General features: G+C 38.2%; 1 protein-coding gene across 8 annotated transcripts in view; it reads left to right on the forward strand.

Annotated features, from left to right (window-relative positions):
* The window catches only part of LOC135077443 (collagen alpha-2(IX) chain-like), a 180341-nt gene that overhangs the window by 137678 nt on the left and 28579 nt on the right, over positions 1-14084 (forward strand). The window contains exons 1-5 of one of the 8 annotated variants that reach the window (XM_063971988.1): positions 7278-7445; positions 7686-7874; positions 12272-12286; positions 12499-12664; positions 13001-13057. In XM_063971988.1, the coding sequence (XP_063828058.1) occupies positions 12548-12664; positions 13001-13057 (174 nt within the window). In that variant the 5' untranslated portion in view covers positions 7278-7445; positions 7686-7874; positions 12272-12286; positions 12499-12547. Of the gene's footprint in view, positions 1-7277; positions 7481-7516; positions 7875-12271; positions 12287-12498; positions 12665-12972; positions 13058-14084 lie in introns of those variants that run through there. The other 7 variants (XM_063971987.1, XM_063971989.1, XM_063971990.1 and 4 more) reach the window with 7 other exon arrangements.

Consider the following 14084-nt stretch of genomic DNA (forward strand, 5'->3'; position numbering starts at 1 on the left):
TTTTCATTAGCCCACGCGGTGGAAGGGTTAAGTTCTTTTAACCACCACCACCCTTTTTGAAAGTTTCCTGTAACATTTTGACCATAAATATCTTGCAACTGAAGAATGACGTGGCAATAGTTGCAACAACGGATTATCAAGGTTATTAAAGCTATTGAAAATTAGGTAATGTAGTAAATCGCAGTTAACTCATAGATTCATAATGTTGACTAATGACCAAGATGACTAACCAACATTGTTTCACTATAAAATGCTACCAACATGCACTTTATAATTTTCTACGGCGCGCAGAATTAGTAACGCATTTAATTATGAAATCTGTACAGATAAGACACTCGTAATTTGTTTTAATATCTCTACATGGATATGTAGATATTTTCGTGTTCTCTTGTTTAGAAATTTTCGTTTAGTTTGTGTTATCCCGAACCTCGGTAATATAAACCTTTTTTATTTTGTGTTGTGTGTTTGTTATTAAGTGGGTAATATTTTCATAATTTAGAACATCTATGGATGTGACGAAAGAGTGGATTCCTCTCAATACAGGTTACTTAAACTTAAAGAGAGAAATTCTCAACTACTTGTAACATTCGTACCTACCTTGCCTTATCCGGAGTACGGTGCCACTCACGTGCTCGCCGCGACCACGAGTTGCATGCAGTCGCCGCGTGTGGCACTACAGGTCAGCAGACTGGGATGAGATGCGGTCCTTCTTCGCATCTTACCCCTGGAGGCAGGTTTGCTTCACGCAGGATGATCCCAGCGTCGTTGCTGATCTTGTTACTGATGTGGTGCTGCAGGGTATGGAACTTTTCATACCGTCTTCTGTTGTTCCCATTGGTGGCAAATCTCAGCCTTGGTTTAGTCAATCCTGCAAAAAGGTTTTACGCCGGAAGCAGGAATCCTACCAAGCCTGGGCAAATGCAGCGAGGCTACGGGATGAAAACACCAGCGCATTAAAAAAGGAGTTTAACTTTGCCTCTAGGTCTTTCAAAAGAGTCATTGCAAGGGCGAAGTCGGAGCACATTGGTAGAATTGGTGGGAAGCTAGAGCGTCTTCCTTCTGGAACTCGTGCGTTCTGGTCTCTTGCCAAAGCTATCCAAGGAAATTTCTGCACGCCATCATTTCCACCCCTGCACATGGGAAACGGTTCGTTGGCCCACGATGCAAAGGAGAAAGCCGATCTTCTGGGCAAACTCTTTGCGTCCAACTCGACACTGGATGACGGGGGACATGAGCCACCGATTATACCAAGGTGTGAGAGCTGTATGCCGGATATCCGGTTCCACCAAAGCTCAGTACGCCTGGCTCTATTTTCCCTGGATATCCATAAGTCGAGTGGGCCCGATGGAATCCCTCCTATCGTGCTGAGGACGTGCGCTCCAGAGTTAGCACCGGTTTTAACGCGCCTTTTTCGGCTCTCCTACCTCTCTGGCATAGTCCCGACCTCATGGAGGACAGCTTTGGTGCACCCGATCCCTAAAAAAGGTGACCGCTCAAATCCGTCCAACTATAGGCCGATAGCAATCACCTCCTTGTTCTCGAAGATAATGGAATCCATTATCAACAGCCAGCTCCTTCGGTACCTAGAGGCCCACCAGTTGCTAAGTGACCGACAGTACGGTTTCCGTGGAGGTCGCTCGGCTGGTGATCTTCTGGTCTACTTGACACATTGTTGGGCACAGGCGATCGAGACTAAGGGGGAAGCATTGGCGGTCAGTTTGGATATGGCGAAGGCCTTCGATCGGGTTTGGCACAAAGCGCTTCTTTCGAAGCTCCCTTCCTATGGGCTTCCCGAGAAATTATGCGGATGGGTCGCCAGCTTTTTAGCAGACAGAAGCATTAAGGTCGTTGTCGACAGTAAATGCTCAGACTCTATGTCTGTGAATGCTGGTGTCCCCCAAGGCTGTGTGCTATCGCCTACGCTCTTCCTTCTGCATATCAATGATATGCTGCAAATTAGCGGCATTCATTGCTATGCGGACGACAGCACGGTTGATGCCGCTTATACCGGCCGCGCAAATATCTCTCGGGAGAACGTCATTGAGAGCCGTAACAAACTTGTGTCCGACATTGAAACCTCCTTGAAGGAGGTCTCAGACTGGGGTCGACGCAATTTGGTCCAATTTAACCCTACAAAGACACAAGTTTGCGCGTTCACCGCCAAAAAGTTGCCGTTTGTCGTATCCCGCTGTTTCGAGAGCACTCCCCTAACTGCCTCAGCCAATATCGGAATCCTTGGTGTCGACATATCGAGCGAAGTCCAGTTCCGTGGTCATTTAGAGGGTAAGGCTAAATTAGCCTCGAAGAAGCTTGGTGTGCTCAATAGATCGAGACGGTATTTCACTCCAGCCCATCGTCTGCAACTTTACAAGGCGCAGGTTCGGCCTCATATGGAATACTGTTCTCATCTTTGGGCAGGTGCACCCCAGTACCAGCTTCTCCCTCTGGACCGCATTGAACGGAGAGCAGCTCGAATCGTTGACTGCCAGGACATTTCGGATCGGCTTGACCCCTTGGCGCTGCGTAGAGATGTATCCTCACTGTGCATATTCTATCGCATGTATCACGGGGAGTGCTCCGAAGAATTATCCGGACTTATTCCTGCCGCCACTTTTCGCCACCGATCTACCCGACAGCACTTCCACCCCCAGCACTTAGATGGTTGGCAGTCCACAACAGTACGTTTCTCTAGAAACTTTCTGCCCCGTACAACCAAACTGTGGAATGGACTGTCGTCTGCGGTGTTTCCGGACGGATACGACCTGCAAGTTTTCAAGAGGAGAGCGTATCTTTACCTTAAAGGCCGGCAACGCACCTGTAACGCCCCTGGGTCTGCGGGTGTCTATGGGCGACGGTAATCACTTACCATCAGGTGATCCGTTTGCTCGTTTGCCTCCTATCACATAAAAAAAAAAAAAAAAAAAAACTAAGTGTCAATAAAATATTTTTCATTTTCATTTTCACATGGAATAAATTATTCAACGATAAGCTACAGTATTTCTTTCAAATTCTCACTATTCGGGCATAATCAAATAATAATGTAGATTCTGGACAGAAATAGCTATTTGTGATGCAAGCTTTCTGATGCAAAATACAAGAAAACAAAAATCAAATATTCTATCAAACATTCGCGATGAAACTTCTATACGAGGTGTAACTTGGAATGTATGGAGAACAGCGCGAAATGTAGTTAGCGAATGCAGGTGTCCGCATACGAAATGCGCTTCACACTGACTTTGGGCTTTGGAATTGCGAAAATGCATATTGCTTTCTCATATTTTGTATCACATACTTTGCGACTTTGATCCAATTAACCCTTGGAAATACGAGCAAGAAGGTTTCATTCAATACTTTTTACTTTTAATTTCTATAAAACTGAAATATGTAATCGCTTTAGTTCTGATTTCAGCGAAAAAACTTTATCTACTTACTGTGTGTTGTGTTGTCAAGAACAGGTCCATTTATACTCGCAATTTCGTTTTACTCGTTCAATATTTTATTCAAGTAATTTATTTTACTTTTGTGCATGTTGGACATAATACAGAATCCAAAATGTTGTTTCTTCCTGCGAGCGGAAAAAACATAAATAGTCACTATTTTACCTTTAACCTATACCTACTTACCACTGTGCATTGCATTCTGCTGAGCCTTCATGGCATACAAAACAGTCTTCTTATCTTTAGATCTGTCTAACATTATCTTAATCTCAATCTAAAAACTCCAGATCCTTGGCAACTTTAGGCTGAGTTGCACCATCTTACTTTAACTTTGACAAACGTCAAAAATCTGTCAACTCCGTACAAAAAGCACCGGTTTATTGTTACGGTTAAAATAAGGTGGTGCAACTCAGCCTTAGGCGGTTATCACACTGCGCCGCGCTCCGCCGCGGAGCGCGGGGCGACAGATTTAATCATTGTATGCAAGTACCTCAGTTTGTATAGAAAACACGCGCGGCACTTCACACTGACAACGCGTCCGTGCGCGTGATTTTTGTGCGCAGTGTGATAACCGCCTTAGAGATGCCCACCAAACGACAGCCAGTCTGTAGGGGGACAAAAATAAAAGTCCTGTCCTGTGTGAAATTACTTTCAGTCCAGGCTCTCGGTGTCATGAAAATCGAGATGGGGCCAAACTCACTTTGGCCCAGAGGCATTTTTAATTAAAAAACATTTCGGAGAATCGTAAAGTTGCCAGGTTTTTGTTTTGACAACGGTTTTTACGCGGCAGTTTGTTTAATTAGAATGTGAGATAATAACTAACTTTGATTGAGTTAAAAATAGACAGTGGACTTTAAGTATCTATCTCCTCAAATACTAAAAGTTCAAGATAATTTCAAACATCAACAAGAAAGCTGTGGTGGACAGCCGCTCGGGCGGGCGGAAATAACTAAAAACCCTTTGGTTTAAATAAAGGTGTATTTCTTCCAAAAATGCCCAAACGGCTATCAAAATCTAACGTTAGTAAACTCACCACTCAACACATCATCGTAAACTTAAATTTAAATAGGTATTTCAAACTCTAACACCAATAGCAATTTTTAGTAAATCCATTTTAATATAAATATTGTTAATACTATCCTGTTCCTGTCAAATAGCAAACTGCAAGTCAATTATTTTCCCTACACCTCTAGTAATACACTCAACGCGACATAATTCTATTTACATTTTCAGCTTGTTCAGTGTACTGAACGTTTAATTTTCGCTGTACTGAATAGTAGGAAATTAGAACATCAGCTCCTACACATCAATCAGGCGGCGGGCGCCTATTCTGAATATACTGAGAATTTTCATACTATCAAGTAAATAGATGTACAAAAATCCTCTTACCCTTACTAGTGTAGTCTAAAATGTCATTTTAAACGAATGTTAAACGCGTGTGTAACTTTGTGTTAGTAAAGGGGTAGTATACAAGTTATCCAATAACCACGTCAAGCTTAAACTGTTTTCATTTCAAACTAGGTACTGAACTTATTGTGAAATAAACAACAAAAAATGTCAAAATATTGCATGAGGATTTTTCTGAAGAGCTACGAAGGTACGACATGATCGAATTGTCTCAAAATAAAACTGGAATAACATTTCAAGTAAGTTTTGTTATCTGAGCATTTTTTTAATTTCAGATTATCGCTAGCGAGTGTTCCCAATCGCTTTTCTAACGAGCGCCTTTGAAATAGTCCCCCTGTCCCACCCAACACGGCAGTAATTAGATCTAGGTCTCCTGAATTGAACTTAGCTCTTTGTCAAAAGCTAGGCGACATAGCTCGGTGACTCGAGAGCGCTGATTTGAGCTGTAATGAACTACGTCTTTAGGCATTACGCGTCTTTGGTCGTGATGAAGGAAGTGATTTAGCCGTGATTTGTGAATCGTTCATGCAAAAACGTAAGAACTAGTTTTGCGTGTTACTTTTCACTTGTTTATTTTCAACTAATATGCCTTATAAATCTTACATAGTATCTTGAGAGCGCTGATTTGAGCCTGTAATGAACTACGTCTTTAGGCATTACGCGTCTTTGGCCGCGATGAAGGAAGTGATTTAGCCGTGATTTGTGAATCAGTTCATGCAAAGACATAAGAACTATTTTTGCGTATCTACTTTTCACTTGTTTACTTTCAAATAATATGCCTTATAAATCTTACATAGTATCTTGAGAGCGCTGATTTGAGCCTGTAATGAACTACGTCTTTAGGCATTACGCGTCTTTGGCCGTGATGAAGGAAGTGATTAAGCCGTGATTTGTGAACCAGTTCATGCAAAGACATAAGAACTAGTTTTGCGTGTCTACTTTTCACTTGTTTACTTTCAACTAATATGCCTTATAAATCTTACATATCTTGAGAGCGCTGATTTGAGACTGTAATGAACTACATCTTTAGGAATTACGCGTATTTGGCCGTGATGAAGAAAGTGATTTAGACGTGATTTGTGAATCAGGGAGCTCGTGAAAGACGTAAGAACTACTTTTGCGTATATACTTTTCAGTGGTTTCGTTTCAACTTGTAAGAAAAATAGGGTCCATTATCTGTTATAAGTTTAGTTTAATTTTTAAACATTTATAAGTGTCATTAACTCAAGACGAAATTTAATAAAAAATCATAGTTCACATGGATTGTTTTTAATTCCTTTTGAAATTAAGTATTTCAGTCTCTAGCTTGTTTTTCTTATTAGTGTTAGAGAATCTACGTTAATACGAGACCTACTCGTTTAAGGCCCGGTTTCCACCAAAGCGGAGCGGAATGGGATTTTAAAAGTAATAGTTAACTTTACTGAAGTACCTACTATCAAGGTAACCAGTTAACCGGACAAAAGATATCACGATCCACATCCAATTACAAGCAAAATTGCAAACAGTTGATACTACGGCTTATCGCTAAATGCACTTTTATCTACTTTCTGTTTCGCTGCCCGCAGCTGATACCCTATCAGTTGATGACAATTGACCCGTTTTGTTAAGGATAAGTTGAACTACAGTTTAATTTTTGGGCACGCGAATTTTATCTTATCTGTGACTGTAGCATCGTTACATCACTTAATTTAGGGAGCAAAATTAGGCTAAATGCTGTAGCAACTTATGTTCTAATTTCTATTATTCTAAGTGCTATTTTGCAAAACAAATTATTATTTCAGTTAATGAAATTTTAGTGCTACTGTGCTAAACCTTATTTTGTAATAAGAATTTTTATTTTTAGTCCAAGTTTAAATCAAGTTTTTTTTTTAGTCCACGTTTTGTAGTTAATAATAAGACGGTGTGTCATCACCAAGGGCTTATAATAGTCAAGAATAAAAATATTTATAAATAAACCTAATTTGGTTCCAAGTCCTTTAATTTTCTAAACAACAAATGTTTCACATTGCATTTGTTGCTTTTTGAACTCCTACAGACTGATTTATGAAAAGCCGGTTCAATTTCTTACTAAAACATTAATCAACCAACACAAAATTCTATCCAGAAAATAATTACCTAAAAGCCATCGATAGTGAATTTAAATGGGTTAGTTAAACAAAGTTCTATTACTCTTCAATCCTTCAAAAATAGAAAGTTATTTAGAAAAGGTTCAACATGATTGATAGACTTCCCTTGCTGGGTAATCATAACACGTTGTTGCAACGCCAGTCTAAATTGATCTGTTGAATCACATGCAATATAAAGGATTAGGGATCTAATATTACTGACCGGTTTTGACTATGACTAGTATAAATTGGCCTGGGTTGCTAAAGGTAATGTGAAGGTATTAAGGTCTGGTGTTACTGGTCGATTGAAGCTTAAAGGATAGTTAGGCCGTTTATATTTAGTGCATCGCGGCGCTTGCGCACCTTGGGACGGGTTTGCAGTGCGCATTCCGGGTTCAATTGTTTTCGATTTGGTTTCAGTAAAAAAAAAGTTTTTTTTAACCCTTTAACAGTACACGGATTTAAGTATCCGTTGGTAGAGTAATAAGTAAAACGTGTGTGTAATTTTCGAATGTTGTATTTATACGTTAAGTAATTATTTATATTTCTGAATTTATTTAAAACTTACTTTTTAATAAATACTGTTTAAAGTTTTCAAAAATATTTTGTTATACAAAATTTTTGGTATTAAATTCGAACAAAGGACAGTTAAGCGAAGTTTTAAATAAAAATATCGAGTGGTTTTTTACGAATTGCTTACATAAAAAACTGAAGCTTAAACTTTTAATTTCAACAGTTCGTGGAATCCATCGCCGAAGTCATTAAAAGATTGAGTTTTATTTTTCAACGCCGTTTCAAAATATAAATACAGGTTAAAAAATTCAGTTTTTAATAACTGTGCTGAAACTTTACACCCTGTTCATTATTGCTGCGGATTAAGTTTCCTTGGAGATGTCGTGACTATTTTCTTCTGCCTTCTCGGAAAGGACATTGTCAGAAACCGCCTAAAAAACCGCCCAAAAACATTAACCCATCATAATTATTTTCTATTTTTTTTAATACATTAAGCACCCTTTCGTTCTAATGGACACTTAAGCATTGAAAAATTAAATAAATAAGTCTTTTAACGTTTATTCTATAATACTATTACAACTTCCGGACGTTTTGGTGCGTGGCATGGTCTAAAACCTATCAAGTTCCATAATTTTTGCCGATAAAATCTGTACGAGGCATTACCGTACTTTATTGCTGGGAGTCCATGTATAGTGATGTTCCTGCGGCCATCATAGACAATAAAATATCGATTTTGAAAATAAAATAAATCGATTAAACTGCTTTGAAGACTAGATTTGCGTTAAAAGCTAAAAAGATATTGACACTATTACAAGAAGCTATCTAAAGTGTCCAACTGGTCGAAGGTCGTAAATAAAATAAAAATAATTAGGACCATAAACTGATATTCATGGTATCATAACTGTAAAAGTGTCAGAATCCGATGTTGAATCCAATGCCAATTGAAGTGTGAGGAACATATATCAACCTAGTATAGTTGCCAGTCTCTCATAATCTATGCCAATGAGGGTTTTCGCGATTGAAAAATCCGCCAGATGGCAATACGTAGACGTGAGGTCCAAATGCTGCATGATTGGTTATTTTTGACATGACATTGACAGATATCCACCAATCATGCAGCATTTGGACCTCGCGTCTACGTATTGCCATCTCGCGGATTTTTCAATCGCGAAAACCCTCATTCATAGCACATTAATAATAGACCAAATGAACTTTTATAGATTGTGAAAGAGAAGATAAAGATTTTATTATTTTATTAAAATCTTGCCACGAAGTAGTTTTTCAGTAGAAACCAGGATTGGATAATCGCTACAGGCAAGTATCAGAACATTTTATAAATATTTTTAATCGATTATATCCTTGTGAATCGTTTTAATAAATTGTCATTTTACTTTTTCAATTAAAACTTTTTCAATCCCTAGTCTTGTCAAACTGTCATAATGTCAACAAATTATAAATGTCACGTCAATTGACTCAATTTCAGTCTTCTGTGCGTTTATTGTATTTTTATTTCAATGAAATAGTGCTAAAGGGTTAGTACTAAAAGTGAAAGCCTTTTTTCAGAAAGAAAACCAATGTGGTGCCCTTATTATTCATACTGTTTGAAAGTTACAAGTCAGTGATACAGAGTTGCCGACATTATAACTCCGTAGCGATACCATACCAAAGAAGAAGTTTTCCTAAACACACACACTTGTGTTATTTTTATATGTGATCAAATAAAAAGGATTAATTCTACTGCTCAAATGGAATAACTTATCCCAAGAGACCGAATATAAAAAAAGAACCTCTCCATAGAAATTATCACCAAACGAGGATGTGAATTTTTTTGAGAATTTGATATTGGTCCTGTAAGAAAAGTAGTTGTATTTCAGTAGTAGAATCTGTTTCATCAGCAAGAGTAACTATAAAAACGCCCTGTAGGTAGGTATTATTAAGCTGAAGAGTTTGTTTAGTGTCAAAGACTGTCACACAGTGTAACTTAAATTGGCATATTATGATAATGAACAGAAAAAACTTAAATAAATATTTATGTTAATATTTTTTGTATTTATTTATTTTCCCAAAGCTTCACAGTGACAGCTGAAACAGCAATACTGTTGTAAAACTAAACTTGGAACAAACTGTTACAAATATTTTACAAATTAAAATAAAACCGCATGTTGTTTTACTTTCTCGTATAGGTAATAAATGTAATTAATGGCTAGATTATTAATGTTACTTTGTTACCCTCAATAGTGAGGAGATCTTATAAAATGGTAACCCTGATTTTCATTGTCATTCGAGTGCTCTTTCTTCGCATAGGCTTCTGTGATTTGGCCAAGGGCCACACACATTGCGATAACATTATGCGACAGCAGCGGAGTGAAGTCTTGCGACTATGCAAAATGATACCCTGTAATCGTAGCGCATATAGACATAGACAGGGCGGGGCACATAGCTCGTAGAGCTGATGGCCGCTGGGGCAGGAAAGTTCTTGAGTGGCGACCACGAGCCGAAAGACGTAGCGTGGGCAGGCCTCCCACTAGGTGGACCGACGATCTGGTGAAGGTCGCGGGAGGTGCCTGTATGCGAGCGGTGCAGGATCGGTCTTCGTGGAAATCCTTGGGGGAGGCCTTTGTCCAGCAGTGGACGTCTTTTCGGCTGAAACGAACGAACGAACGATACGTATTACCACTATTTACCAGACATTACTATTTATTGCATACTCGCCGTATTACACGTAGGAGCACGCGCGTTACAGCTTCGGCCTTGCATTATTATAAGATCTTGTTCCGCCCTTTTACGAACTTCCTCCGTGAGGATATCCCCGCCGAATTCTATGATGAACCTATCAAAAGTCATATTCTGCAATGTCAACCCACCACAAGGTGGACCGACGACCTGATAAAGGTAGCGGGAAGGCGCTGGATGCAGGCCGCTACCAACCGTGCGATGTGGAAGTCATTGGGGGAGGCCTATGTTCAGTAGTGGACGTCCTGTGGCTGAAATGATGATGATGAAATGAATGAAAATGACAAATCTTCGAACGTGTATAATACCGTGCCAAAGTAATCATATAATTTTGGCACCTTAATAACTATTGCCGTTTTTGTTGTAAAGATCATGCAGCGCTACTTGCGGATATTATTGGAAAGAAAACTATGTGGGCTCTAGATCTGAAGCCGCTTTAACGAACACGAAGTGCTCATACAATGCGGCGTATTTTCTTCCAGTCTTTAGTCAGGACTTTAGTCGAATTAAATCCCCGGTTGAACGTGATATAGCCGCACTAGAATACGATGTTTTTTTGCATAATCGCAAGACTTCGTTCCAGCACAGTATATATATGAGCTAAAGCAGTACGGAAACTTAGCCCTTTCGGCGAGTTAAATACCTACACTTCAACTGAGTGTTAGGGTTGGCACTCTTAATCTTTATAAAATTAATAAGGTTCTTACTTACTTATTTATTAAAACGTTTATTTTGGTTTTTTAATTATCAAATACCTAATGGAATAAATTAATTGACTAATTAGTTAACAAAAAAATAAAACGTTAATTAGGTTCTATAATGATCGAACACATAATCGAATAAATTGATTAAGTACTATTAGAGGCCGGTAGAAGATCTATTCTCATAAATAAAATACCGGATACTTACTTTCACATACCTATTGCCTCATTTTAAATACAGTTCATCACTTAGTACAAAAGCGTGCGGAGCAAATAACTTTATCAAATAGAACACATAAATTGTTAAAAAGCGTAATTACGTAATTTAAAAAGAACTATTACAAAATCAGATGTAAGCAGTTTATTTAAAAAGTAATATTTAATCATTTTTACAATTCAGAATTATTACGAAGTTTAAAAAATGAAAGTTTGGTTTTGAATATGCCGAGTTCAAGCAGCCCGTATACTACGCAATACACTCGTGGCATGTTTTTAAAACTACAGCGGACAGTGCATGCAATACAATTATTATTAAAAACACAACGCGCGCGACACTCGCGACGGATGGACTGCGAGGTTCGCTTAGAGGTCGTGTAAAGCGTGCGTCTGTGTGCGTGAGTCTGATTTCGAGCGTTTGTATGAAGCTTCCGTACTGTTTGATTTATCTACTGTGGTTCCAGTGTCGACCGAATGTTATCACGATGTATGTGGCCCAGGGGTTACCGTAGCCGCTAAGGTTTGAAACTTCTTGCTTAAAATATTGTAGTCTTTGGCATAGACTACGACGGTAGTCATGGAGATAGGAGTTTGTTATCTCGTGTCAGATGTAAATGGTGAAAAGAAAACTCATGATTCGTGTTATTTTTATGCAATATGTAGGTATTTTATAAAAGTGGAACCCCGAGTGATCTCCAAAACCCATTCTATTATTATATACGATTCGGCTTCGATATCTATAATACAATAGGAGTTTATTTCATGTGTCAGATGACAAGGGTGGAAACAACCTACGATTCATGTTGTTTATTTACGTGCAATATGTGGGCATATTATAAAAGTGGAATGCCGAGTTGTATTTCTAAAACTTGTTCTATTATTTTATACTATTTGGCTGCGACTCGGCGTGACGACAATACAAAACATTTTTCGCGAATCGGTGTTCATACATTCACACAATATATTAGACGCCATGTTGTCATAAACGACATATTATAAAATCGCTGTGATTTAATATTCTTAATCATTAATTTTATGGCAAGTGTCCATCAGGAATCATTGTTCTTACACACAGAATCGTATTATTTCGCTTTCGGGTAGTAATATGTCAAAATTGTTGGTTCTTAGGCGAACAATGTATGGAGAACGAACATTGTCCTTTAAATGAGAGAAGGTAAATCGGTCTGAAGTAAAGTCACGAGAAATGATTAAAAAATCATGAGTTTAATTAAAAAAATACTTCTACTAGTTTTTTTAAGAAGTACTTCTATTTATAAACGTAAAACAAGCATTATGTTACCTTACAATGATTTTTAGTTAAATTGAAAGTGACCAATATTTTTAAGTGATTCCTGGTAAGTCATTTCTGTATTACATTTTTAACAGGCTGGTACCATGAAACATTTCGTCAACGGTCGATAAACGGTCAGTCAACATGCAAACGATATGGAATAGGGTGTTAACGTTGATTGTGGTACAGGGCGCCTTCCAAGAGCTGAAACTGTACGGATCGCCATCGCAAGCTGAAGTGCAGTGCGTCAACACTTTTGAGGTAAATTCTTTTGTTTTTATTCTCTCATTATGTTTTATTTTTTCATTTGTTGGAAAGACTTTTTAAAACAATGTCAAGTTACTATCCAGTTAACTTTTTTTTTTTTTTTTGGAGTGGCAATGACGTATTGAAATAATTTTCAGTTAAGGACATCAAAAATTGTCCCACTTTAAAGTAACATTCCTTTTTAAATAAAAACAAAGTCCAAATTACAGATGAACAACAAAGGACTGACATAACTTATGTTTTAATCATACCAATCGCCAATTTCAAGAACTGCTTGAAAGCAACCGTTGTCTGTTTCACAGAAATGTTCAATTTTCGACGTTTTGACAGGATATGGGTAAAGGCAGCGGCAGCGACGAGATTGACATTGACAATGACAATTTCTTGGTGATTAAACGATTATTTTTCTATGTGTGCGCTTCCTCACTGGCGCTGTAACACACTAACGCAGTTGTGACGTCATTACTAATACACTCACTCGTCACTAACATATTGTGAATGTGGAAAACTAATTGTTGTGAATTTCTATGTGTTAGTTAAGATACGAAGTCTTTAGCTGTATTTTAATGTTGATTTCTCAAATCACCAAAGTAGGCTGTACCAACAGAGACTTATGGAATATTTTACAAATCATAAAGCTCACTAGGGAAATCATTGTAAAGGTCTTTGAGTTATTTTAAAGGCACTAGGTTTAAGTTAAGCACTTTTAGAAAATCGATATAAAATTTAGTAGCACTAAAAGCACTGCTAGAGCCTTTAGATAGTTAAATCAGTGATCTTTATCTTTTCAAAGTAAGAGTAAGTGCACTTGATTATTTGTTATGTCATGTGATAATTTCCGGAGATTTTTAACTTAATCGATTTTTAAATAACGAACTGTCATTGGTTTTTTAACATTGCTGCAAAAAGTTACCTTTACCAAAATCGACAAATCAAAATGAATTTATCAGAGAAAAACAGCCTGTTTAAATTTTATTACACCCTGTATATTGTCAAACATCGGTGTCATTACCCGATCATTAGACAAAGACAAAGCGTCGTAATCGCAGAGCCGATGTCCTGATAACAATGCCGCTTCATCAGGCAACAAGCGGGTCAAATGCCATAGCGGTAGTGACATTTGTCAAGAAGTTCATTGCAAAGGTCTCTAAATATAATTTATCTATACCGTGGGACGTCCACCCACAAGGTGGACCGACGACCTGATAAAGGTAGCGGGAAGGCGCTGGATGCAGGCCGCTACCAACCGTGCGATGTGGAAGTCATTGGGGGAGGCCTATGTTCAGCAGTGGACGTCCTGTGGCTGAAATGATGATGATGATGATACCTATTTTATCAATCAAATTAAAACATAATAGCAGACTAATCTCGATCTTCGAAAAAGTTGAGATAAGGAAGAATGACAAAATATGTG

This window comes from Ostrinia nubilalis, chromosome 13 (assembly GCF_963855985.1).
Source record: "Ostrinia nubilalis chromosome 13, ilOstNubi1.1, whole genome shotgun sequence".
NCBI classification, from domain to species: domain Eukaryota; kingdom Metazoa; phylum Arthropoda; class Insecta; order Lepidoptera; family Crambidae; genus Ostrinia; species Ostrinia nubilalis.